General features: G+C 37.4%; 1 protein-coding gene across 7 annotated transcripts in view; it reads left to right on the top strand.

Annotated features, from left to right (window-relative positions):
* CHL1 (cell adhesion molecule L1 like) overlaps positions 1-24600 on the top strand; it is an 88341-nt gene that overhangs the window by 14434 nt on the left and 49307 nt on the right. For 3 of the 7 annotated variants that reach the window (XM_033437182.2, XM_033437177.2, XM_049715556.1), the window contains exons 4-9: positions 5708-5830; positions 6893-7063; positions 8017-8064; positions 9861-9981; positions 14517-14701; positions 21521-21685. In XM_033437182.2, the coding sequence (XP_033293073.1) occupies positions 5708-5830; positions 6893-7063; positions 8017-8064; positions 9861-9981; positions 14517-14701; positions 21521-21685 (813 nt within the window). The remainder of the gene's footprint in view (positions 1-5707; positions 5831-6892; positions 7064-8016; positions 8065-9860; positions 9982-14516; positions 14702-21520; positions 21686-24600) is intronic. The other 4 variants (XM_004274767.4, XM_004274765.3, XM_004274766.3 and 1 more) reach the window with 3 other exon arrangements.

Below are 24600 nucleotides of genomic sequence, written 5' to 3'. Positions count from 1 at the left end.
ACACTCTTCTAGTAATTTGAGATATAGCAGTGAACAAAACAAAGCCTGTACCAAGAAACTTAAATCCTGTGGGTGTGGTGAGTGGGTCTGGGGAGAACGTGAGCTGTTTTCTTGCCTTCATTATGACAGACGTCAGTGGAGTTAAAAGGATGCTATAAATAATTGTTTTGGCTGTTCAGTACTATCCATCCTTCAGGGCACAGATCAGCCTTCTCCACTTAGCATTCTCAGTCCGTCTTAGCCTATACTAATTTTCCTTACCTTGGATTCTTCAAATAATTTTTGAAGTATTATTTAACATCATAAATTTTATGTGTTTAGGTACACAATCGGGGATTTTTTTCATAAAAAAATTTTAGTATAACTATCATTAAAAGCCTGTATTAGAACATTTCCATCATCCCCAAAAGATTCCTTGTGCCCATTTGTAGGTGTTCTCTCTCCCCAGCCCCAGGCAATCACCAGTCTGACTCTTGCCTCTATAAATGTTTTTTCTGAACACGTCTTGTAAATGGAATCATACAATATATGATCTTCTGCATCTAGCTTCTTCCACTTAGCCTGTTCTTTGTGATGTGTTCATGTTGTAGGATAAATGAGTAGCGTGTTCATTTTTATGGCTGAATAATATTCCATGATACAGGTATACCACATTTTGTTTATCCATTCACCAGTTGATAGCCATTTGGATTGTTTCTAACTTTTGACTATTACAAGAAGAAACGTTAGCAATAATTAGTAGTGTTAGGAATATCCATGTGTAAATTCGATGGAATTTTAAAAGCATTATTTACTGTTCGGGGGACTGTTTTGAGTGTTACATGATTAATCAGGTTGCTTAGAAGTGAGAAAGGTAGCATCCTGTCTTATTCTTCCTCCTCGACATTGTCTTGATGCTGCATGAATGCATATTATCGGTGATTGACTTATTAGTTCATAGACTAAAGAATAAGAGAATGAATAAAAGTAATAATGCAATATCTACACACTATTAAAGTAATGTAAGAAATGGCAGGCTTAGGGATGAAATCATCTGTATACTGTTTTAATGGAAACCGACTTGAATTTTTAATGTGCTGGGTTTCTACATTTGTACAGCTTCCTCAGATTCCTCAGGTCAATTTCCTTAAGACATATCTTGGCTATTTACTGCTCTGATTTGGGAGGGCTAGCAAAAGCAGGGGTCCAGTAGCATATGTTAACTTCTTCTACTAATATATGCAAACCAACCAAAGAAGATCAATTTGTTCAGTTGAGAGTGCAACTTAGAGTTTTAAAGGTTTAATTAAGGCCCAGGATTTTGCTCTCATCCGTCAGAGTATGTGAATGACTAGAATGAAATGGGCTGAATTGGTTGTCCTTCCTTACTGTGAATTCATAGACTGAAAGGCAATGTTATTTCTCTGTACTTCTAAGTGGGTTAATGGGGTACACCACAGGAAATGGGAATCAATTAAATCTCTTTGCAGACAGAGACTGGTGTTAAGGGTGATACAGCATGTGAGCTCAGTAGCACGCATTCATGATAACGGTGCCAGACTGTAAGCAATTTGCCGAGCACATTCAAGGGAAATGAAATGCACTCAGAAGCTCTCCAGGCCAGTCCTGTAAACAGTGAGAAGTCAAAATAGATAAAGTTCTTTGGCATAGGAAGGGCAGTACAGAATAATTCATTAAACAAGTCATAGGTTCTCCATGAAATATATAGTGTTTCTTCCCTCTGGCCCCCTCCCTAGTTTCTTTAATAAAGTTAATTCCAAATAGTTGCATAAAATTGCAGAAGTTGTTATGATACAGGCTACACGAAAAACCAGAAACAGCAGCAAAGGAAAGCTCTTTGTCTCTTTGCCCATCTCATCTCTGTACAATGTGGCTGGGTGTACCATGCAAAGTGAAAACATTTGAATAAGAGCCAACATATACTGAGTGATTTTTAAGTGCCTGGCACTATGTTAATTGATTTATATGAAATTGTTTATTTAAACTTTGACGCAAATCAATGTATTGGGTGTCATGACAGTTTCCATTTTATGAGTGAGGAAACTGAAGCACATTAAGTAACAGGTTCAGGTCACATAGTAAGTGATGAAGCCAGGATTCAGCCCTAGGCAGCTGGCTCCAGAGCAGTGTATAACGCGATGCTACACAGTGTTGCCTATGCTTTGATCATTCTGTTGACACATCTTCTAGATGAGTTAGAAAGCGTTATACTTCTTTGTTGAACATACCTTGGCAGTGATTATCAGACTCACAGAGAGGTAGAGAATATAGTGAGATTTGATTTTATTCTTTGGGTGCCAGAGAAAGATAATCTGTAGTTTACATAACTTGATGGTGGTTCAGTCACCAGTATCTTTTCATTGAAGTGATTAGTTAGAAAGATTTGTATTTAATTAAATTACTCTGATGCCATTTCATTACAGTTCTTTACCGTTAAGTGTGTTGGAATGGTGGGACTCTACAGATTGCTCTTAAGAAATTTCTAACCTAGTGAGACTTTTGAGGACCCCAGAGAGATGAGTTGGAAGGATTCTAGGATGCCAGAGAAAAGTAAAAGGGGGCACAGAAGGGTAAAGATATTGGTCTGAAGCTACATAGCCATTAGTTTTAGTGTCTGGGCTAGAGTCTAGTTTATCCTGTAGGCTATCCTATAGATAAAAAATACTTTTTTCAGAAGTCTTCTGTATTTCAAGTACAGAGATGTTATTTTTTTCAGTATATTAAGTTGAAAGAATTAAGATGATGAGTTTCAAAACCAATTGTCAGCACCTCAAGTTGTAGAGCCCCTAGAGATTTTGTATTTGCAGGTTTGCCATGCGTTGATAGCTCCGATAAGAAGACTAGCATGCAGCTACTTTGTCTCTAGGAAAGGTTTTTCATGCTAGATGGGTTTTCAGGAAATTGTACCCTTGGAGTTGTTACTAGAAATCTGTCTGCTACACTGAATAATAAATGTGGAAAGTTACTGGAGAACAGTAAAGAGATGAGTGCTATGATTTGCTTGATTTTCTGATGCAGGTAGACTGATAGGGACAAAATGTTTATAGCTTCATCTAGACTTGATTATTATGGGATTTCCAAACATTTTTAAAGCCCTACTTAGGTAGATGCTGATGTCAAAGTTGGTTCTGATCCCTTTGCAAAGAGACCATTCCATGGTCAAGTCCAGTCTTACTGAAACACAAATTATTTTGTTTTTGGTGATGATGGAGCACTTATTTGAAATGTTTTGGTAAGCTAAAGCAGGGTAGTTGGCTCACGCAAAAGAAAAACAATTGTTTACAATTCATTTTTTAAAGTATTGCATCTGTCCAGACTCAACAATGCTAATGTTTATACCAGAGAAACACAATTAGCAAAAGTCATTGGTTGGAGTTATTTTTAAATAGACTCATTTCTTTATTTGAATTAACTTCATGCCTGCTGTTAAGTTGGAGTAATTAAATTTCACATTTATCTGTGGATGTTAACATGTTCACTTTTTAGCTTTGCATCAGGCTCGCTAAATAGTTTCAGAGTCAAAGAGTAAGACATAAGAAAACCTGACAAATTTATGTCCTTTACAGTGTTTATTCTTAGACCTTAAATTATTAAATATATAAATATTCTTCCTTGTTTCCAGGTATTAATTTCATCTTTGGTTAAAGCTGTTCCAAAGATTTATGGTGTGTGTGTGATAAAGGTTTTGTAGACTTCTAAATTTTATTTTATTTTATTATTGATGCCTTGGAAGCCAGTTGAATAACGTAGTTACATTTTTGTAATTAGAATTTTATAATGTAGATTTAATTAATGCAAGATGATAGTGCTTCACTGGTGATACTCTCTGTTTGAATTATTAAATTTTTACTGAAGAGGAGGCTTTCCAGTTAGGGCTTTGTGCAACTTCATTAGCTACTTTACAATAGATACCACCCAGAAAACTGTATATTCATATTTGGCACTGTAAAGTTTGCTGGTTATAGAACAGGATTACGTGCTCCTTCCAGTTCCTAATCTATGTTTCCCTTCCTCTTTTGCTGCTCGTATCTGTATATAAACAGATTCAGTAACTGCCATGCAACACAGCTAACTTCAATACCAGCAAACACCGGGCTTCAGTTATAGCAAGGTTCAGTAAAAGGTGATTTGAATTTGGAGCTTAGGGTACATACTAGTTTTGTAAGTTACTCTACTTTACTTGCATAAGGTATACTTTCTGCAAAATGACTTGCATAACATTTGTCCGTCAAAGCTAAGTCTTTACCAAATAGGTGGTATTGATACTTTATCTACAAGGTAAAGGTAGGGAACGTACTCAGCATTCTTTCCCATTTTTTGATGGAAATTTCATGCTACCTAGAGCAAAAGGATGATTCCAATATAGTTACCATCTCAAATGTATTTCCAGACTCACCAGGAGAAATCTGTTACAATGAGTTGACCATGAGGGAATCCACTGAGGACTGTCACATGACTGATGCCTGCCTTTTGAACTGGCAAAGGCAGTGTAATAACCACACTGCCCCCTGCAGTGTTAAGCCTTGAAAGGTCCTTGAATTTAGACAAAAAGCAATTCACTGTAACCAGCTAGTGCATCGATAGGAAATGTCAGCAAATTCCCTCAATCACTAAAGAGTTAGGTTAGGGGGTGAGGCTCAAGGGAACAAATATACAGGAACTGCACGAAGCTTCTCAAGAAGAAATTTTACAATGAATGAGTATATCTTTAGACTCCCAAGAATAATGATAATCTTTTGTGAACCATAATTTAAGAATGAAATACAGAGACGGAAAACCTGCTAATAAATTCCATCAGGTCAGGAAGGTTATAAGTACCTTCTTAAGGTCCTTCTCGTCCATCAGAGTCTGAGTAATTCTATAACACAAATTCCCATAACAAAGTGGAAAGGTACAAATAATGTTGAGGAAGAATATATCTTGAATATTCCTAAAACTATTTTATAAATCACTTCATAAGAACATCAAGCACTGGTGTCAGATTTCAACTTCTACCCAGTTGTGACTTATAGTCCCAATGCATTGATTTTTAGGAAATTGATTCCAGCATGGGAAAGAAACAATATGCTGAAATACTGCAAACTCTCCTTTCCTACATCAATTCCATTTCACTTAATATTTCATTTACTGAGAGTGATTTCAATGTGAATGACTCTGTCTGCCACATATAGTGATCATGTTTGGCTTTTCATTGCATTCATACTGTTTTCCCCACGTGGGCTTTGAATTGTTTATTTAGTTTGATTATGCTCTGAATGGAATATTTGCCAATCACATTCAAGGGCTTTACAATAAAGCAAAAGACAGAAAATAAGTATCTCCCTAAAAATAAGTCACAGGGTTTGGAGAAAAAAGATTCCTTATCTATCAAAACTTAAAACGAGCAACTCCTGTGACTCACAGCTTACATCTCTGCACAGAGAAATAGGCACAAGCATACTGTTGCCTTATTGATGTCAGAGCAAAAACGTTTGTTGTCTACAGTTACAGATGCAGAAATATTTTTAAGGTTGTATAAGGATGCACCACATATTTTTAACAGTATTTTCCTCTGCAGGAGAGATACGAGAACCAAGATTTGGGGTGTTGAATTTATTAAAAATGCTCTAATTTTTAAAAAGAACGCTTTAAGATATTACTTGTAACGTTAAAACATTACTTGTAACATAAATTTTAAATAATGTCTTTAAATGATTTTTTATACCAGATGTTCCAAAATTCCCAAAAGAAAAAATTGACCCTCTTGAAGTGGAGGAGGGTGATCCAATTGTCCTCCCGTGCAACCCTCCCAAAGGCCTCCCACCTTTACACATTTATTGGATGAATATTGGTAAGTAATGTTCTGTTGTATCCATAAGGGGACATTTTAATTTCATGCATCATGTAAACTAACATACTGATAACTAACATAAAGATAAAAAATTAATATATGGTTGTCAATGTGAAATCAAGTAGATTTTAAAAACTATTTCTATCTGTTGTCTTCTCTAAGTTCTAAATACACATGAAAGCACTAGAAAACCACTAAATATGTTTCTTGATTTTGTCATATCTGGAAAGAGTAGAGGATTTATTTTATTAATGTGATAAAGTATGTCTATGAAGGAAATACTTTTGGTATTCCAAACAATTTACTTACCTTTGGGATATTATCCATGTCAAAACTGAGGATGGCTTGTATCTGTGTTGCTAGCTTTAAATTTCTCTTTTAATAATGTTGTACCCACTTCGTACAGTGACACACATAGAAATTAGTATTAACTTTTGTGTTTAATTTGTCAAAAACTTTTACCAATTCTTGAGTTGGAATTCCAGTTTCTTGTAAAGCCTACTTCTGGCATGTGCCTTAGCAGCACTCTGTAAATGTTTTCCCATTGTGTCCCACAGAGAAAAATAATAATCGTACAGCATTTGAAAGAAAGCAAAAGAAGCTACTCTTGGCTGCAGCCCAAGTTGCAGATTCCGTTCATCTTACAACTTTCCAGGCTGCATCCATGGAAGAGAGATTAATATCTCAGACACACTTTTGTGGAAATTTGTTTTAAAGATATATGATCCTAATAAAATAAGAGTAATAATTAGGCCATTATCTGAATTGGACCAGTTTTCAGATAAGCCAGTGCAGACCCATAAAGCACAGGTAGAGTCCTGGATGGTCAGGGGAGGTAGAATGCCCAGACTGATAAGTGCACTCCCAAGGGTTTTGTTATTTTTTGTATTTTACTTCTTACTCACTAATTGCTTTTATAGTAAGACCAGACTTGAGAGGAATAGGAAGAGCCGACATGAAAAATAAAATAAAATTAATATAAAGGAAAGGATAATGAAAAAAGGAGATGAGACATGATAAAGGACAGTTGCCCCTTTTAATGACAAGATATTTCTTTTCCAGAATTAGAACACATCGAACAAGATGAAAGAGTATACATGAGCCAAAAGGGAGATCTGTACTTCGCAAATGTGGAAGAAAAAGACAGTCGGAATGATTACTGTTGCTTTGCTGCATTCCCAAGATTAAGGACTATTGTGCAGAAAATGCCTATGAAACTAACAGTTAACAGTTGTAAGTCCAAATAATTTCTCGTGCCAGCATGAATGGGGGATACAAATGTGTCTATAATTTTATTCTGGTTGAAGCCAGTTAGAGCTGGGTTGATATTTTCCACCAGTGTTTAGTTCAACTCTAGAGATGTCATCTCAATGAAAGAGACATCTGCAGCTGTACATTGACGGTAGCTCTGTCTCCTGCATCCAGAAAATCAAATCTCAATTCACAGTACAAATGTATTTCACTTGACGTCTGGAAGGTCTAGTCATTTCCCCTGGGCGAAATACACGAGGAAATTCCAGGGACTTTCTAAGCAAGTCTCAGGCTCTGGATCTCTGTGATTTTGGATAAACCGGCAGGCTGACAATGTGGAAGAAAAGAACAGAGTCAGAAATAAAAAGAAGCAGTATTACGATTTTTATCACATCAAGCTTTTTTGTCCTTCCCAAATTGGCAAACTTATTTGAATTGCTCCTCTTTCCTAGTTAATTCTGCAGATGCCAGTCTGGGTTCCTACATTTGAAAACAGTCCTTATTAGTGGGAGAAAGAACCATAGATTCAAAGGGCAGAGATAATCTCCAGCAGTTCACTGACTGAGTAATTGGCTCTGGTGGAGTCAAAAGTTGGCATGACCATTCCATTGTCTAATTTGGTTCATAATTTTTTCATCATTGTGTGTAGATTCACTATGCCAGGGCTTCACTATAGCATCCTTTTGGCAACCTCAGTTCTCTTTAATGGAGCTATAATTTGTATCTTTTCCACCTGGATTTCATCTGTAGTAGTTCAAGATTAAGCTCATTATAAATGTTTTTCAACTATATCCCCAAAGGTGCTTTTCTAGTGAAGCATGGTTATATCTCATTTTGTAATTTTTCTAAGAGAAAACTATGGCTTTTCATTCTGTTTTGATATCTGCATCTACCATTATGTTTGTGAGTTTTTTTCTTCCATTTTTTTATTTCAGTAAAGCATGCTAATGACTCGAGTTCATCCACAGAAATTGGTTCCAAGGGTAAGTTGATGACGTGCAGAATGTTGACATTTATTTTCACCTACGGTAGCTCATTGTCATCTTAGAATTTGAATTTTTCCTTTAATACCGTCGTGAGTTTATTAAAATACTAATATTCTTAGTAAGGAAAACTCCTTAGCATAGAGGGTTCTATTTCCTCCCATCCCCATTAAATATATGTAAAAAGGAGTGATATTTATAAATGCATAACTATATAAATACACCTATATACTTATAGATGATATAATTAACATAAGTAAATACACATATATAACACATTTTTAATGGAGTAATTATTATAGGTCTCCCAAAATGTCTCTCCTGGTTGATCAGCAGTTTGGTTCAGAGCTGTTACATGAAGAAAAGGAAAAAGGACTGGTCGAGTGTAACAGACATAGGGAAAGCGTTGGGTGTAAGAAAGTTAGGTGGTTATTTACCGTGCAAGACCTCTTGGAGTACTTAATACACAACTGTCCATTGTGACTCACTGAGAAAGAATATAGGTTGCAGCATTTTCCAAACTCATTTGTCTATGAAAAGGTTTTTATTTTTTTGTGTTTCCCATAGAGCACTTACCACAGTCGTGTTCTATGGAAGATAGCTGAGTAAACCTGAATTATATAGTAGGCTGTTTTTTTGTAAAGAAAAGAATCATTTGTTTGAATGTGACAAATATTCCTTTTAAAATTGGCACCAGCATTGAACCCTCCATGCTTAGATATCTAATATACCGGTAACATCGGCAGGGCTGGATAAGGGCTCCTCTTGGTACACCCTCAGTTTGAAAATGGACTGACGAGGTATATATGGCCAACATCATTTCCTTTGAGGTCAATAAAACAAACATGTATTGTCATATCTTTCCAGCAGTCAGTAAAAATCATTGCACATACTACATGTGCAAAATTATTTTTCAAGAAATAAACACTTGGAAGGAAGCTATAGCAGGCTACACAGAGCTGCCAGTAATTTTCATTCTTCTACTCTGACAACAGCACGTCACCTGTTTACTCTTTGCATATCGCGTCAAATTACATTGATATTGGATGTGAAACATAATTTGTGTGAACACTTGGAAATGAAATCAAAGTTTGCATTGAAAATGGAAGTTTCCTCATTTTCCATTGTATTTGAAAGTATTCTTAGGAAAATAAGAAATGGAACATTTCCTTACCCAGTTACTGAGAATGCTTCTGAGTCTTTCCTACAACAGTGTTTGTCTTTGAGGGCCTGAGACTGCAAGTAGAGTCACCTAAAGAGGTTGATAAATGCCTGATGTGCACCACAGGCTTCCTGAATCAGAATTTCTGGGTGCAGGGCCCAGGAAGCTTGTCAAATATTTAGGCACATTTAAATTCAAGAAAAATACACATGGCCATCAAACATGAACATGTATGATTAAAATGTAGAATATAAAACCATTGACTGTCAATTAACTTAAGGGCTTTCATCAAGAAACTAATTATCTTGAACAGTGTTTGAACTTCTGAATTTGAAGATGTGGATTAAATCATAACCTTCATAAAACTTGATGCAACACTTACTTAATGCATCTGAAGGGCAACCCATGCTTCGTGGTATGAGTGGAATCTATTTAAATTGGAGTATATTAAAATGTGTGAAAAACATGTGAAGTAAATGTGTGAAAATAAATTAAAATGTGTGTGTAAATATACATACACACACATAGGTCCATATGGTTAAATATTTTTTAAGAAAGATTGAGTGCCAAAGGAGTTTACTTTTCTTAGTTTGAAAAAAAAAAAAATCTGAGCCTTTTCTGTTCTGCTTTGTAGCGAATTCAATCAAGCAGAGGAAACCCAGACTACTGTTGCCTTCTCCGGAGAATGGCAGTGAGTCGTCCGTTACCATCCTCAAAGGGGACACCCTACTGCTCGAGTGTTTTGCTGAAGGCCTGTGAGTAACTTGACCCCGTTCCTGATTTTTTCCGTTCTGTTCTGTAAAGAATAAGGTAGCAGTGAAGGGTGTGCCTGCATGCATCTTTAAAAATGATTTCTTTAAAAAAAAAAATTCCTGTTACTACATCCCTGGAGAAAGTAATCTGCACTTCACTCTACAGATTTCAGGCTGTGACTGAGATTGATTTATAATTAGATCTGTCTGTCAGTTGGTGAAAGTGTGAATGGAGGTGTCAGTGACAGCATTCTCCTTGGCCCAGTCAGCAGTGGGATGCCATCCTTAGAGTATGAGGTTGATAGGAGTCCGCCCATCACTATTAGTGCAAGGTTTGTGTCTCTCAGCTGTATTTGTCCTGCCCCTGCTTGTTAATGTCTTTTCAGGTTCCACGGAGCCCTATTTATCTATTATTTCACCCACCTGTCCTTTGCACACAAGCAGGTCCAGATCATGCAATTTAAGAGAGTTTTACATCAGAACTCATGAACCACACTTTTTTCACGACTGAAGAAATAACACTTTTCCAAATCCTCCAAGTAAAGGCTAAGGAGTCTTCGCTTGGTCACCTCTTGAAATTGTGACTTTATTGAGTAACTACCGTAAGTCAACGTAAACAGGGACCATCTTAGTTAATACTTGGTCATACAAGGTCACCTTTTTCCTATCATCATCCTTCTATGCTTACCACCACATACCCATCCCTGCCATTGGGAATACCATGAGAAAATACATTCCACCTTCCTAGCACCCAAGTTTACAAAATCATTTCGTAAACTAAGGGCTTTGCATAGCTGGGCATCTAGTTCATGGACTAGAGTTTGAAGTTCATACTCATTCATAATCCAGTGTATATTCTGAATGGGTGGTTTTAAATTGGATTATGAAGAAAAGGAGCAGATTTTAATGGTTTTACAACCCCTAAGCTTTGTAAATTTCTCTTTCCATCCAGCAGAAATATTCAGGTTGCTTATCTGTCTTAAATTGCCAAAGTGTATGATCGTAAATTAATTAGACGTGCAGGGACATGGCCTCTGTTCGGGAATTTCGTCTCTGTATTATGTGAGGAGATGAAAGACTCAGGTTCAGTTTGAATCATGTTGGTAACTGCCTACTCTTTTGTTCTTATTCATATGCGTTTATAGTGGTAGAAATTAAATTCTTTCAGGGTTCATCACTATTCTTGGTTGACTCTTTGGGCAGGGAGAATATGTCAGTAATCCTTTTTTCCTATTTCTCACAAATGCTATAACTTACCTCTTGAGTGTGCCGGCAACTACATGGATTGTCTTCAATATAATAGAAAGGCTCTCACGTGCTTTTTGGAAAATGCAATGTCATGAAGCAGTATAGAAGAAGAAAGTGAACGTCAATGTGTTGTCTTTGGGAACTTGAGGATGCCTGATGCCTTGTCAGAAGAGTTTCACCTGAAGTGGTTTCTTCTTACTCATCGTGGGTTTGGGTTGGGAATCCTGGCTGATCTGGTTGCCTTTCAGGTGAAGGTGATACATTGTAAAACTTTTAGAGTACCTGAAAAATTTTCTCCTTAGAAGTTTTAAACTGCCGTAACAAATATAATTATAACGAGGACATTGTCCTCTTTATTATGTGTCAGACGGTACGTTTTGCCCTTTACATACATTAGCTCATTTTTTTTAACATCTTTATTGGAGTATAATTGCTTTACATTGTTGTGTTAGTTTCTGCTGTATAACAAAGTGAATCAGCTATACGTATACTTATATCTTATATCCCCTCCCTCTTGCGTCTCCCTCCCACCCTCCCTATCCCACCCCTCTAGGCATTGGCATATGTACATTAGCTCATTTTATCCTCACTGTTTCTCATGACAGTTATTCCCATTTGCAGCTTAGGCAAATGTAGGCCAGAGAGTTGAATTCACCTCTCTACACTTAGTATGAAGTGGAGGCTGGGATTCGATCCTATTTGTCTCCTAAACTCTCTCTAAATTTAACTTCTTTGGCATATTTCAAGCAAATGCACTGTTTTGTTCAGTTAAAGCCAGGGTGAACAAAGGATGGCATTACCCCTGAATCTAAAGAAGTGGGTTATAGTAGATGTTTCAGAAAATGGCTATTAATAATGAAAATATTGATACTATTAAGTAAAATGGGAAGGCTTTCACAGGGAAAGGTTGAAGGGTTCAGATTCTACAGATTCTGTAAGGTGGAAACTGAGAATAGTTAAAATGATGTTGTGAATTTCATTCAGAAAAGAAAAGCATTCCCTCCCCAGAAGTGCAGACAGTGCGTCCCTCAGTGGAAAAGACCATATTCATGGGCCAGTGCACACTCAGTCACACCCTGTGAAAGCTTCAGTAGGATTAAAGGCAAATTCCCTCTGCTGACTGTTGGGCTCAAATTTTCTCTCTTTTCTCTGTTTTGTAAATTCACGAGTTTAAGCTACGTACGATTCTTTTGCAAACAAAGGAAATATAAGAATTAAAGTTGGCTGGGCAAAGACCTGAACAAAAGCTTGAGATGATGACATGGTGTATATTTATGTATAAAAATGGATGAAGCAATATATTTTCCTTCAAAAATTTATTGTTCTAGTGCTGTTAGTAAATGCTTATTAAATTTAAAAAAAAAAAATTAGCAAGGATATCGCTGGATGTTCTTGCAATGGTATAGATGTGTCCTTAGATGAATTATGTCTCATAGTCCTATGATACTTACAGATAATCATTTTATCCTGTTCCTTCAAAGAATAGGTATTAGAGGATCAGACTGGTTTCCAAGGCCTAACCAAAAAAAAAAAAAAGATTTTACAGCAGGTGAGATGCTTGTACTATTAAAGCATGGACTCACGAAAAACTCCTGATTTGGAGCAACTGAGGTCCAGAGCACCCTGTAATTTGGCAGATTGCCATTTTGACAGATGGCGTGCAAAGCAAGCAGTTAGGAGGCGTGGGTTATGCATCCTGTTGGGTGGTGTGCTCGGGAAGCCACCGGCTAACATACTCTCACAACTGCCTGTCTGAGCATCCTTACTGTTTCCTGCAGAAGTGTGCCATGGACTGTAAGCCTGGTAAAATAAAAGGTAGTGGTTCCAGATCTGTAAGGCTGGTAAGTACTTGAGCCTCGAGGGAAGGGGAAGAGACTAGATGTGTGTAAAAGACCTTCATCTTTACCTCTCATATTTTTTGCATAATAACTGAATTAGTTTAACCACCGCCTAACAATACAATTTAAGGTAATTGACACAGACAATATGAATTGTTCAATTATTAACTAGTAACTAAGTTCCCTACAAGCCTATATTCCAAGAATACGTGGTTAGAAAGGAAAAAAAAAAGAGTTGGAAAAGCACAAATAAAATAGAACACATTGATCAAAAGAACAAGTTTAGTCAGGCAAATTCAAGTTCTAATGTGTCATTTATTACCCCAGTGACTTTAAACAAATTAACTTCTTGAACTTGAGAATCCTCACTGGTAAAATGATGATAATAATGACCACATTTAGAACATACTCAATAACTTTCAGGTATTAATGATAAAAAGAAATATAGTGGGAAGGAAAAAAAATCATCAATAAAAGCAACAAAAGTGTCTTCCACTCAGTCATATAGCCCAAGTGAAGAGGAGAAAAAAAAAAAATCCATCAGTTAAAATCAGGCATCAGTGTTTTCCACATCATTTTTAAATCACAAAAGTCTAGAGGGTCCCACTTCTCCCAATTGTCTGGTTTTCATGAGATGGGATTTTTCTGTTTTAAACGCAGCTGGCTTGATTCCTCCTTCTTGTTTTCTACCCAAATAAGGTGGAAAAATGTTACTGTGTTTGTGTGTGACAACTTATCAGTCTGGTTATTGATTTCTTCTTTTATCACGTGTTTGTTTTGATTGGGTGATCTAATCTTTCTAAGCAAGGGAGATTTGGTTCATTCCTCTATTGGTGTATTCCCCATCAGGGTGGAAAGCTACCTGGGTGGCCAGGTCTGTGCTGCAGAGCCCACCTTGCCCTATAATGAGCTATTCCTTGTTCCAGACAGCACGTTGGGCCCCTGCATCTGAGTCTTATTGTCCAATATCAGCTTCATAAGGATTAAAGGGGGTACCACAGTTTCCCGCTGCTCGCTGTTGGGCCTTACTTCATCGTGTTTTTCAAACTCTTCTAGGGAAGAGGGCCGTTATTTCTGGCCCTTTCAAACCACCCACAGGGAGATAGCACACTTGAAAAATACCTTGTAATATTTCTACAGGTCCAGTAATCTGTCATTCATCTAACCGTATCTATTCAGCACTTACATGGAGTTAGCCCTCTCAGTAGAGGAAATAGAGGCTTTCTGAGGAAGCAGCTTAGTGAAGGAGCTTGCAATGAAAGAGACTTGATCCAACCCTGATGTTCACCATGGATGGTGGTGGGCAGGTCTGTGCACTGGGAAGCCTGATGTTTTTCAGTGGAACTCTGAGTGCAGACCTGAAAGCACCACAGTGAGGGATGTGTCCTGTGGATTTCTTTACTTTTTATGTTTCACTTAAAATAAATTTATCATTTATGTATTGTTTCACAGACCAACTCCACAGGTTGATTGGAACAAAATAGGAGGTGATTTACCAAAGGGAAGAGAAACAAAAGAAAATTATGGCAAAACTTTGAAGATAGAGAATGTCTCCTATCGAGACAAAGGAAACTATCGCTGCACAGCCAACAATTTCTTGGGATCAGCCATTCATGATTTTCATGTTATAGTAGAAGGTACGTTTCCCACGTTGATTTATTTTTCTTCTATTTAAAAAAAAAAAGGAATCCATATGTAGTCGACCTCTAATGCATATATGTTAAAACAGGTAAGCTGTTTCAACTTTTAATTCTAGAGAAAGCAATGGAATATATTACACTTCAATTAATCAGGTTTGTCATTTACCCCACAAAACCACATAGAAGGGACAAATGACAAGAAAAGATCTCTGGTTAGGGACTGAACACAGATGACTTCCATTATTTATTTGAATAGTCACTAAACCTAATCTCCTATATCACCATATTATGAGAAGAAAAATTTATTTTAATATACATGTGACACTGCATAATATGAAATCTTAAGTAAGCCTTACCATGGGAGAACGTATGATGATGGGCCTGGAAAAGACCTTGGACTTTCCCAGTCCTGTCATTAACGTCCTGTGTCCTTGAGCAATTTACTTCACCTTTCTGAACCTCCATTTCTTCACCAATGAATTGAGGGAGTCAGACAAATTATTGTCTTAGTTCTTTCTTATTTTGGGGTCCATATCTTGGGTTCAGATGATGTTTAATATGTTACTAATGGGGAAAGAAACATAGACAGTATGGTGTAAGTGTTATTTCTCTGTCAAAAGGTCCAGAAAAACACGTTATATTCAAGTCATCTTTCTGTAAACAAGCCTTTTGAGCAATAGAAGTTGGGCTCTTGTTCGTTGTACTCATAGAAATAAGTAGGTGATGATGTCACCATTTAAAAAGATGGTAAGCCACAATATGTAGACAGCAGGGTTCTGCCTGCTGGGCAGATATAAAGGTTGCCTAGTCATCCTGTGAATTGGATTGATGCAGACTATTTTCTGTGCTTCTGATCACATTGAGGTTTCTGTGTATGGTTTGGTTGACTGTATTGATCAAATTAATGGGATGATGACTGCATTTGTACTTATTTAGTGCTGTGTAGGCTTAACTATTGAAAGGAATGGTCTCCTTCAGGTTTCCATTTAGTGAACTGGTGCTCTAAGGCTTCCATTTTTATTCCAATAAAGTTCACCTCTTAAAGCTTCATTTTGCACAAGGAATGCCTAAGTAAAGGCCCACAGTTAGTGGGAAAAAAAATACTCAGACACAAATTATATTCACGAGTAAATGTTAAGATAACTTGTAATCATGCTGCTGTTTGGAAGAGCAGCGTATTTCCAAGACCTCTCTCAACGTGTGTGATTGGTTAAGTTAGGAAGAATGAAGAACCAAAGATGAGAATATCGTTTCCCTTAGTTCCACACAAGCAAAACCTGTATAGGAGAAAGCCTAGTATTATGGATAAATAGCAACATTTGCCGACAGTGACATATTCCTCTGACATTAAATTATTCACTAAGAAATTCAGAGAGGAAGAGTTTGAGAGATTTTTTTTTTCTCTAATTTTAGTCATCGTTTGATGCCTCTACATAATATGGCTATACCATGCAACAGGGGTGTGTTTCTGTAACTCCTGACCCCGCCCCCGCCCCCGCCCCCGCCAGCTCATACCCAGGAACCAGACAGGTCTCACTGTTAGCTGCTCTTACTCCGAATTGCTGACTATTAGAAATCCTTCCAGATGGCTGGAACATTGCTACGGTAGCTGAATATTTTAACAATCTGGCCATGGTTTTCTTGACTAGAAGACTGAAGCTTTCAAAAGAACTGCAAAGGTTGCAAAAGGAAAAAATAGATCAAGGATGTAAAATTAATTACACAATTTAAAAGGTTGACTATAGGACTCCAAAGGAATATAGGTTTCCCGAACAAATTGTCCTCACTATTCATAAAATAGCTATTAGCACTATTGAGATGTAAATAATGTTTTTATGAGGAACATTTAATCCTTTATCCTTAATGAGAAACTACTAAATGAGCCCTCAGTTGTATGTTTTAGGAGTTTTTCTTCACCCATGCGAGTGAAAAGCAAACTGAGCTCAAGAAGTCTTTTTTCTGTTAAGTGTGAAAGCAGTAAATATATCCTTCATTAATCATATGGACAGATGAGTTCACTTTCATTCAATTTTCTTCTGCCTTGCTGCACCTTCTTCTTTCCCTTTCTTTGTCTCTTGCTTGGAAACTCAAATTAAATAACAAGGATTAGCCATATAGGAAAAGAGCAATGTTATTGTGAACTTTGAAAATCTAGCCCATTCTGAAAACACTCATTGTGCTTAAGTAAAAGCATGTATTTTACTGTATTCTCTATATCTGTGATACTTCTTCTTTATTACTAAACACAATCAAACTCTGTAATTTAGGTTACAACATTCTAAATAGGAAAACAAACTGCACTTTCAAATCCTATAATATGTATAAGCAACAACAGCCGGGATGTCTTGCTGAGGCACATCTATCCTTTCTAGGAATCCATGGTCTAAATATAATATTACACAATCAATGAAAAGAGATCTATTAAAATGGCATCTAAAACTTTCCAAATCCAGAAATCAAAATATGACCACAGTCGCATTTCCACTGATTAAATAAAGTCACGGTACAAAAGTTTACAGCACAAACATTGTTATCATGTAAGGCTTTTGAAACTTAGTAAGTATAATAGGAAAGTATTTATACATAATTATATACCCATAATTTTACTGCATTTTAAAAAGATGTTATGAACTCAAATGCAGTTCAGTCACTGATCTATTTAAGAAAGCCTCATTTTCAAATAAATTTATTTCCAGAAAGCTGCAATGAAACTCAAGTTTGCTGAACCTAATAATTTTTGATTTGTTAGGATATAGATATTTTATAGAAATCTGTTATAAGAAAATAACCTGTGTTGTATGTTTCATAGGTACCAAATTTCCTATTTTATTTTGCTTTCCGTCTAGTGAAAAACATCTCTAATTAGCTTGCTTATCACATTCTACATGTTCAGACATTTGCATCTCAGTTTTGAGCAGTGTGAGAGAAATTTATCATCTTATTTTTTAATTTACAATTATGACTAAATGAGTAAAGTTTCAACATAAGTTGCTTTCATCAGTTACCATAGCTAACATTTTTTTTGTTTTGTTAGTTAGGTTTTTTTTTTTTTGCGTTACGTGGGCCTCTCACTGTTGTGACCTCTCCCATTGCGGAACACAGGCTCCGGACGCGCAGGCTCAGCAGCCATGGCGCACGGGCCCAGCCGCTCGGCGGCATGTGGGATCTTCCCGGACCGGGGCACGAACCCGTGTCCCCTGCCTCGGCAGGCGGACTTTCAACCACTGCGCCACCAGGGAAGCCCTCATCAGTTACCATAGATTTTAGGATAATAGATAAAAGACTGGGGTTCAGTGATGTTGTTTTCTCTCAGAGTTTTCCATTTTAATCATTCTTCTCTCTTGAGCCCTTTTTTCATCCTTTCAAATAGATCTTACCTGTCAGGAATAGGGTTGCATGTTCCAACCTCTGGAAAAATCTGTTCTCTGTCCCTGCATGCCCTTAGCTTCACTTCAGCCACCAGACATTTCCTATCCTGTACCCGTGTCCTCAGGCTCACCATGCGTCCTATTGTCAACAAAGTAGCAACGAGGTAAATATGTTCAATCAAGGTATGAAATCATGAGATTGTGAATGACCAGAAGTCAGTGATTCCCTCCTGTCCAAGGCCCCTTCCTTTTTCTCTATGCCTTTTTCACTGGAGTCTTTGGGGATCAGTCATTTCAGTTCAACTGAAAATTACCCCACGAGCATCTGTTCTCATTGTGCCAGTGTCGGGGAGAAAGAAATTTTCCTCTTTCCTTCTATTTTGTTGTGGCTCATCTAAGAATCAAATTGACATGAGACAGATTAACAGGAGAAAATAAAACAAAGGTGTAATAATATGTATACATGGGAGAGAGCCAGAAAAACTGACTAACTCACCCAAATGGCCCAAGCCTCATCTTAAATACCGTCTTCAGCTAAAGACAAAAGAGGATGTTTGGGACTTCAGAGGGGGACAGGACAGCATCTCCAAGGAAGACTGGAGATGGTAGAGCAAATGTGTGGTACGCAGATGTTTGCTGGGCCACAGAGTGGACTCTAATCTCTAGGCCCTGCAGAGCTCCCCCTACCACAACTGGCCCATGTTCTTGGCAGGTATTTCTGTAGTAGCTGTCTTCCAGAAACAGGCCTTCTATCTAAACTATCTTAGGTGGTTAGCGGGGAGGTCAGAGTCTCTTCCTGAGTCTTTTGGGCCTTGATTATTTTCAGCTCAAAGTAATCTGCATGCCAAAGAAATATTTTGGGGTGGCAGATTTTGTTCCCCTGTACAAAGCAGAGGAGTCATCAGAAAGAGAACAATTCTGCCCTGGTTCTTCAGAGATCACGCATCTGGTGATCTAGTCTAGGTGCTCTCACTACGGATCCCAATTGTGAGATTCTCAGTCTGGGCTGGAATTGAGAGCAGTGGCGTGACAGGCCCAAGAAGAAGATGCTCTGAAGAAGACAGGCTTGAAGTCCCTTTCACATTGCATGGCCAATTCTACCTTTGCTCAGGAACAGATTAATTCTTCAGAAGAAACAGGGATGAGAAGCATAAAAACAAATTTCCAAACATTTATAAACAAAGCTTATGAGAAGGGGTTCAGGTACAGTTTAACGATGATTTCTAGTGGATACGCAAAACCTCTTGAGTCAGTTGATAGCTGTTGCGGAAGTGTGGATTTCGAAGCACAGAGTGAAAGTTGGTAAAGCTATTTAGCCTTGGTTGCTACCTGTGATCCAAATTAGTGAAATAGTAATGAGTTAGAAATAACACCACGTTTACTTCGGAGTCTCGGTGCTGATCATCCAGTAGGTCTGCAGGTCCATGGAATGGCAAGAACAGAAAGTGGGGCTTCTTTTCCTGGTGATCCTGGGCAAGTTAGATGACTTCTCCAAAGCTCAGTACTCCATCTGTAAGGTGAAATGGTTGGATAAGATGGTCATTTAAGGGCTTCCCTGGTGGCGCAGTGGTTGACAGTCCGCCTGCCGATGCAGGGGACACGGGTGCGTGCCCCAGTCCGGGAAGATCCCACATGCCACGGAGCGGCTGGGCCCGTGAGCCATGGCCGCTGAGCCTGCGCGTCCGGAGCCTGTGCTCCGCAACGGGAGAGGCCACAACAGTGAGAGGCCCGCGTACCGAAGGATTAATGAAATTTGTAGGATGAGAATAGAAATGGAAATCTTGATTTTATTATTCATAAAGATTTAGGGAAAGGTCATAATTACATGCTATCCTTTATTATTTTTATTGAAATATTTTTATTGAAATATAATTGACATATTACATCATTTGTTTCAGGTATACAACGTAATGATTTGATATTTGTATGTATTGCAAAATGATCAGCACAATAAGTGTCATTTTCATCCATTACCACATAGTTACAATTTTTTTCTTGTGATGAGAACTTTTAAGATCTAATCTCTTAGCAACTTTCACATAAACAGTACAGTATTATTTATCCGTTATAGTCACCATGCTATATATTATATCCCCATGATCTCCTGTATTTTTACATGTTCTGAAAGCAATAGTCTTAGTTTTCTACTGTGAATAGGAAAAATTTCATGTTTTTTCTCTAACTCAAATGTTTAATTTCACTGTGGTTATATGAAAAGACCAAAAGAAAGTAACACTCACATAAAAAATGCAGACAAACACACAAAAGCTAAAACCCTTCACCTCGGAGGGTCATGTGCAGTTTATAATTTGGACTACTGCATTTTAAACTTAATGACTAAATATTTACAAATTGTAGATTATGAAGACACACATATAACTTGGAATTTAACAAATCCACACCCTGTTGAATAATTACAAAGCCATGTCTCTTGTTCGGACTTAAACTTGCTAGGATATTTGTATATTTTTGTTTTCCCTGGTGAATTTATAGACTTTTTTTCCCCACATAATCCCTCTTTTCCTTAAAAAATTGTTTGAATGACATTTTTCATTTTATACATATATGTATTTTAAAGACTTTCCTTTTTGACTAAAAATGGAAATCCAGAAATGTCTTGGGGGAAAATAAGCAACACTTGATGGGAATTACTACCTACCGGTATTTTTCTCTGAAATCAAATTATCCAAACCATCCATGCTCTAATATGAATCTTTTCTTCACTCCTGACATAGTAATATACTTAAGGTGACAAAACATGACAGTAATGTTTGCACTAAAGAATGTCTCCTTCTATACTGAAACACACCACGTAGAATTATAAGATTGGAGCGTTAGGGCATAGAAAGATACAAGTGTATGATTTAAATCTATCTTTTCCTCCATTGTTTTGAAGGCAAAAAGGTAAATATTGGTTTTAGGATTCCTTCTCCCACCCCCTTGCGAAAAAAAAAAAATTCTAGGAAGTAATGTCTCCCAAATTCTTAAGATAGATAATTACATATGGACAGATAAATGCTATAGAGTCGTTAATTACGAAATATTTTAAATAACGGCTGAACATTTTAATTTCATTAAAAATTTTCAAAATATATTTTTTGAATATCAGCCATTTTAGATGCCTTGCACTCAATAAACTTCACATGTTTACCCCTCCTTCATTTTCTATAATGAGATAGATACTCGTTGTAGCTAAATACAGTGACTGTAGGGAACTACTTTTAGTGTGTTGATTTTACTACACATGCTAAGATTCCAGATTGCAACACACACACGCATAAAAGCACATAACCACACACAAACCTTATTCCAGGCAAAAACAATGCCCATCTTGCCTTAGAGAACATTTATGAAAAACAGCGAGTGTGAAACACTTTGTTGTGTCTGCCATCTGCTGGTGCATACTAGAAATACAGCCCTTAACATTTTTGGACCTTCTATGATATAGAAAATGTTGATGAGCTCTTCAGTTTATCTCCAGAGCCCCCTCGCTGGACAAAGAAACCTCAGAGTGGCGTGTATAGCACTGGGAGCAGTGGTATCCTGTTGTGTGAGTCTGAAGGAGAACCTGAGCCTGCAATCAAGTGGAGAGTCAATGGTTTCCCAATTGAGAGTAAGTGAAAACACCAACTGTGGGGCACTGCTGAAGGCAGTGGTTTGCTGGGACACAGTGTTTAGACACCCTCGTTATGGCTAAAGTGGAGTTGGTAAGTGGCTGGACTGACAAGACAGATCTAACCAGGGAATCCAAAATTGCATCTTTCAAAGCAATTTGATTTATGCTGAGATTTATGGAAAAGCCGTAAATAATATTTGTTGGGCTATTATGTTAATTATATAAAAATAAGGTTTAAAAAATAAGACAACTGAGTGATATAGAGGATGCATCCAAGGAGGAAGGTTCCTCTCCCTGAGAAGAAACAGCTACAGGGACCTGGTGGTTGAGAGCACAGGCTGGAATTTAGGACTTCCCTTGGATCCAGGCAACAGGGACTCCTCACTGGGTTCTGCTCTTTACAAGGACCTGCTATGGCATGCCTATCTCCGTGATTTGAGAAGTCCGCAGGGCCAAAGTGACATGCAAAGCCTGAACCTGGCTCACTGCAGGTTCTCGACCAAGCTTCAGTAACCCAAGACCAGAAAAATCCCCTGCGCAGTCAGCTCTGAGCCCTTCCCAGATGGGCTGGGTGTGGAAAAGAAGGGATGGACCAGAGCTGAATGCCTAATCTCCCTACTCCACTGTGTTGCAGCATAGAGCTCCAAGAAGTCCCAAATCCTCAATTTGAACCTAGAGCCCTGGTCTTTTTTTTTTTTTAAGATTTTTTTGATGTGGACCATTTTTACAGTCTTTATTGAATTTGTTCCAGTATTGCTTCTGTTTTCTGTTTTGGTTTTTTGGCCGCGAGGCATGTGGGATCTTAGCTTCCTGACCAGGGATGTACCTGCATCCCCTGAACTGGAGGGTGAAGTCTTAACCACTTGACCGCCAGGGAAGTCCTGTCCCTGGTCATTTTGAATGTCTTTGTTAAAGTAGGATAATAGAACAGATCTTATTGGTCAATTGATCAGCTTGATTTAGAGCATTTATAATATGGAGACATATGTGTGTTGATTCTATTAGTTCCTTTGCCCTAGACCCACTCGTATCAGGATAGGCATCCTGGTGACGTATAGACCTGGAGTCCCAACTAGGCTGTGCACCTAAGCTTGGGGAGATTCACTAAACAGCTCAAGATCACACAGCTGGGAATCTCCTGAAGCTTAGGTTTTCAACTGCAAAATGGAACTAATGGTAGTTGGTTGTAATTGAAAGAGACCAATGGAGTCTACCAAGTAGGATATTACTTATCTGTAGAACATTGTGAAAGTTTATAAACCCTGGATCCAGAGGGTCTTTGTTTGCATTCCGGCTGTACCATTTACTAGCTGTGTGATTTGGTGTATTACTGACCCTCTTAAAACCTGTTTCCCCATCAGTAAAATGGGGATGAAAATAGCACCAACCATTGGGGATTTTTATGTAGATTAAATGACACACACAGAGAATGTTTAGCACAGTGACTGCCATGCAAACAACACTTCCAAAGTATTGTTTTCACATAGCAAATACTCAGGAAGCCTTAGTGCTCATTGTTATTTTTGAGAAACGCATCTGTTTCATTTTTCTTCGTATGACAATAGGTACAGTGTCAATGACAAGCAGATGCTAACTGAACATATTCGATGATGAGATTGAAAATTAAAATGATAGTTATTTTAAAATATCTATTACTCACATAAGCTTATGACTTAATCTAGAAATTGTCAAATAACAGTATGACCATATCTACTTTCTCAGCAGATAACACAAAATCACTTTCAATTCTGTCTTGTTATAGCTTTCAGAAGAAAGAATGTGCCTACTTATTTAAAATACAAATACTTTGGCAAAACAATGAACAGTTCTGAAAATTTTTTTCTTTTCTTTTTTTGATTGATACATAATGAACATGCATTATATTAGATTCAGGTGTACAACATAATTGTTTGTCATTTGTGTATATTGCAAAAATGATCACCTCGGTAAGTCTAGTTAATGTCTGTCACCTTACAGAGTTACTGAATTTTTCTGCTTGTGATGAGAACTTTTAAGATCTACTGTATTAGCAACTTTCAAATATGCAATACAGTATTAATAACTATTACTGCCAGGCTGTACATTATATCTCCATGACATTCGTTTTATAACTGGAAGTTTATACCTTTTTACCCGCTTCATCCATTTGGCCCATCCTCTGGCAGCCACTAACTGTTCTCTGTATCTATGAGCTTGTTTTGTTTTGTTTTCTATATTTCACATATAAGTGAGATCATACAGTATTTGTCTTTTTCTGTCTGACTTATGTCACTTACAATAATGCTCTCAAGGTTGATCCAGGCTGTTACAAATGACAGGATTTTTTCATTTTTATGGCTGAATAATACTCCATTGTGTGCATATGTGTGTGATATATATATATATATACATATATATATATGTATCTCACATTTTCTACTTTTGTTTGCTTTTGTGAATCTGTCTTGTTTTTATTTATTTATTTTTTAACTTTTCATTGTATATTGGAGTATAACCGATGAACAATGTTGTGATAGTTTCAGGTGCACAGCAAAGGGCCTCAGCCATACATATACAGGTATCCATTCTCCCCCAGACTCCCCTCCCATCCAGGCTGCCGCATAACGTTGAGCAGAGTTCCCTGTGCTCTACAGTGGGTCCTTGTTGGTTATCCATGTTAAATACAGCAGTTATCTCACATTTTCTTTATTCATTCATCTGTTGATGACACTTCAGCCCTCATTATTAGTTTCCTCAATTTGAGACATTTTTCCTCATCTCTTTAGAGAACAGAATAAGAAATGAAAAATAAGACTTCAGGTAAATCAGAAATGAAAACAACTTTTGTTTATAAAGAATGTTAAGGGTGCTAAAACAAAAAATGCAGATTTTCTGGAACATAGAATCATAAAATTTTATATTTGAATAGCACT

Source organism: Orcinus orca, chromosome 10 (genome assembly GCF_937001465.1).
Source record: "Orcinus orca chromosome 10, mOrcOrc1.1, whole genome shotgun sequence".
Taxonomy (NCBI): domain Eukaryota; kingdom Metazoa; phylum Chordata; class Mammalia; order Artiodactyla; family Delphinidae; genus Orcinus; species Orcinus orca.
Note: the sequence above shows the minus strand (reverse complement) of the source record. Positions and strands in the feature narration are given on the sequence as shown.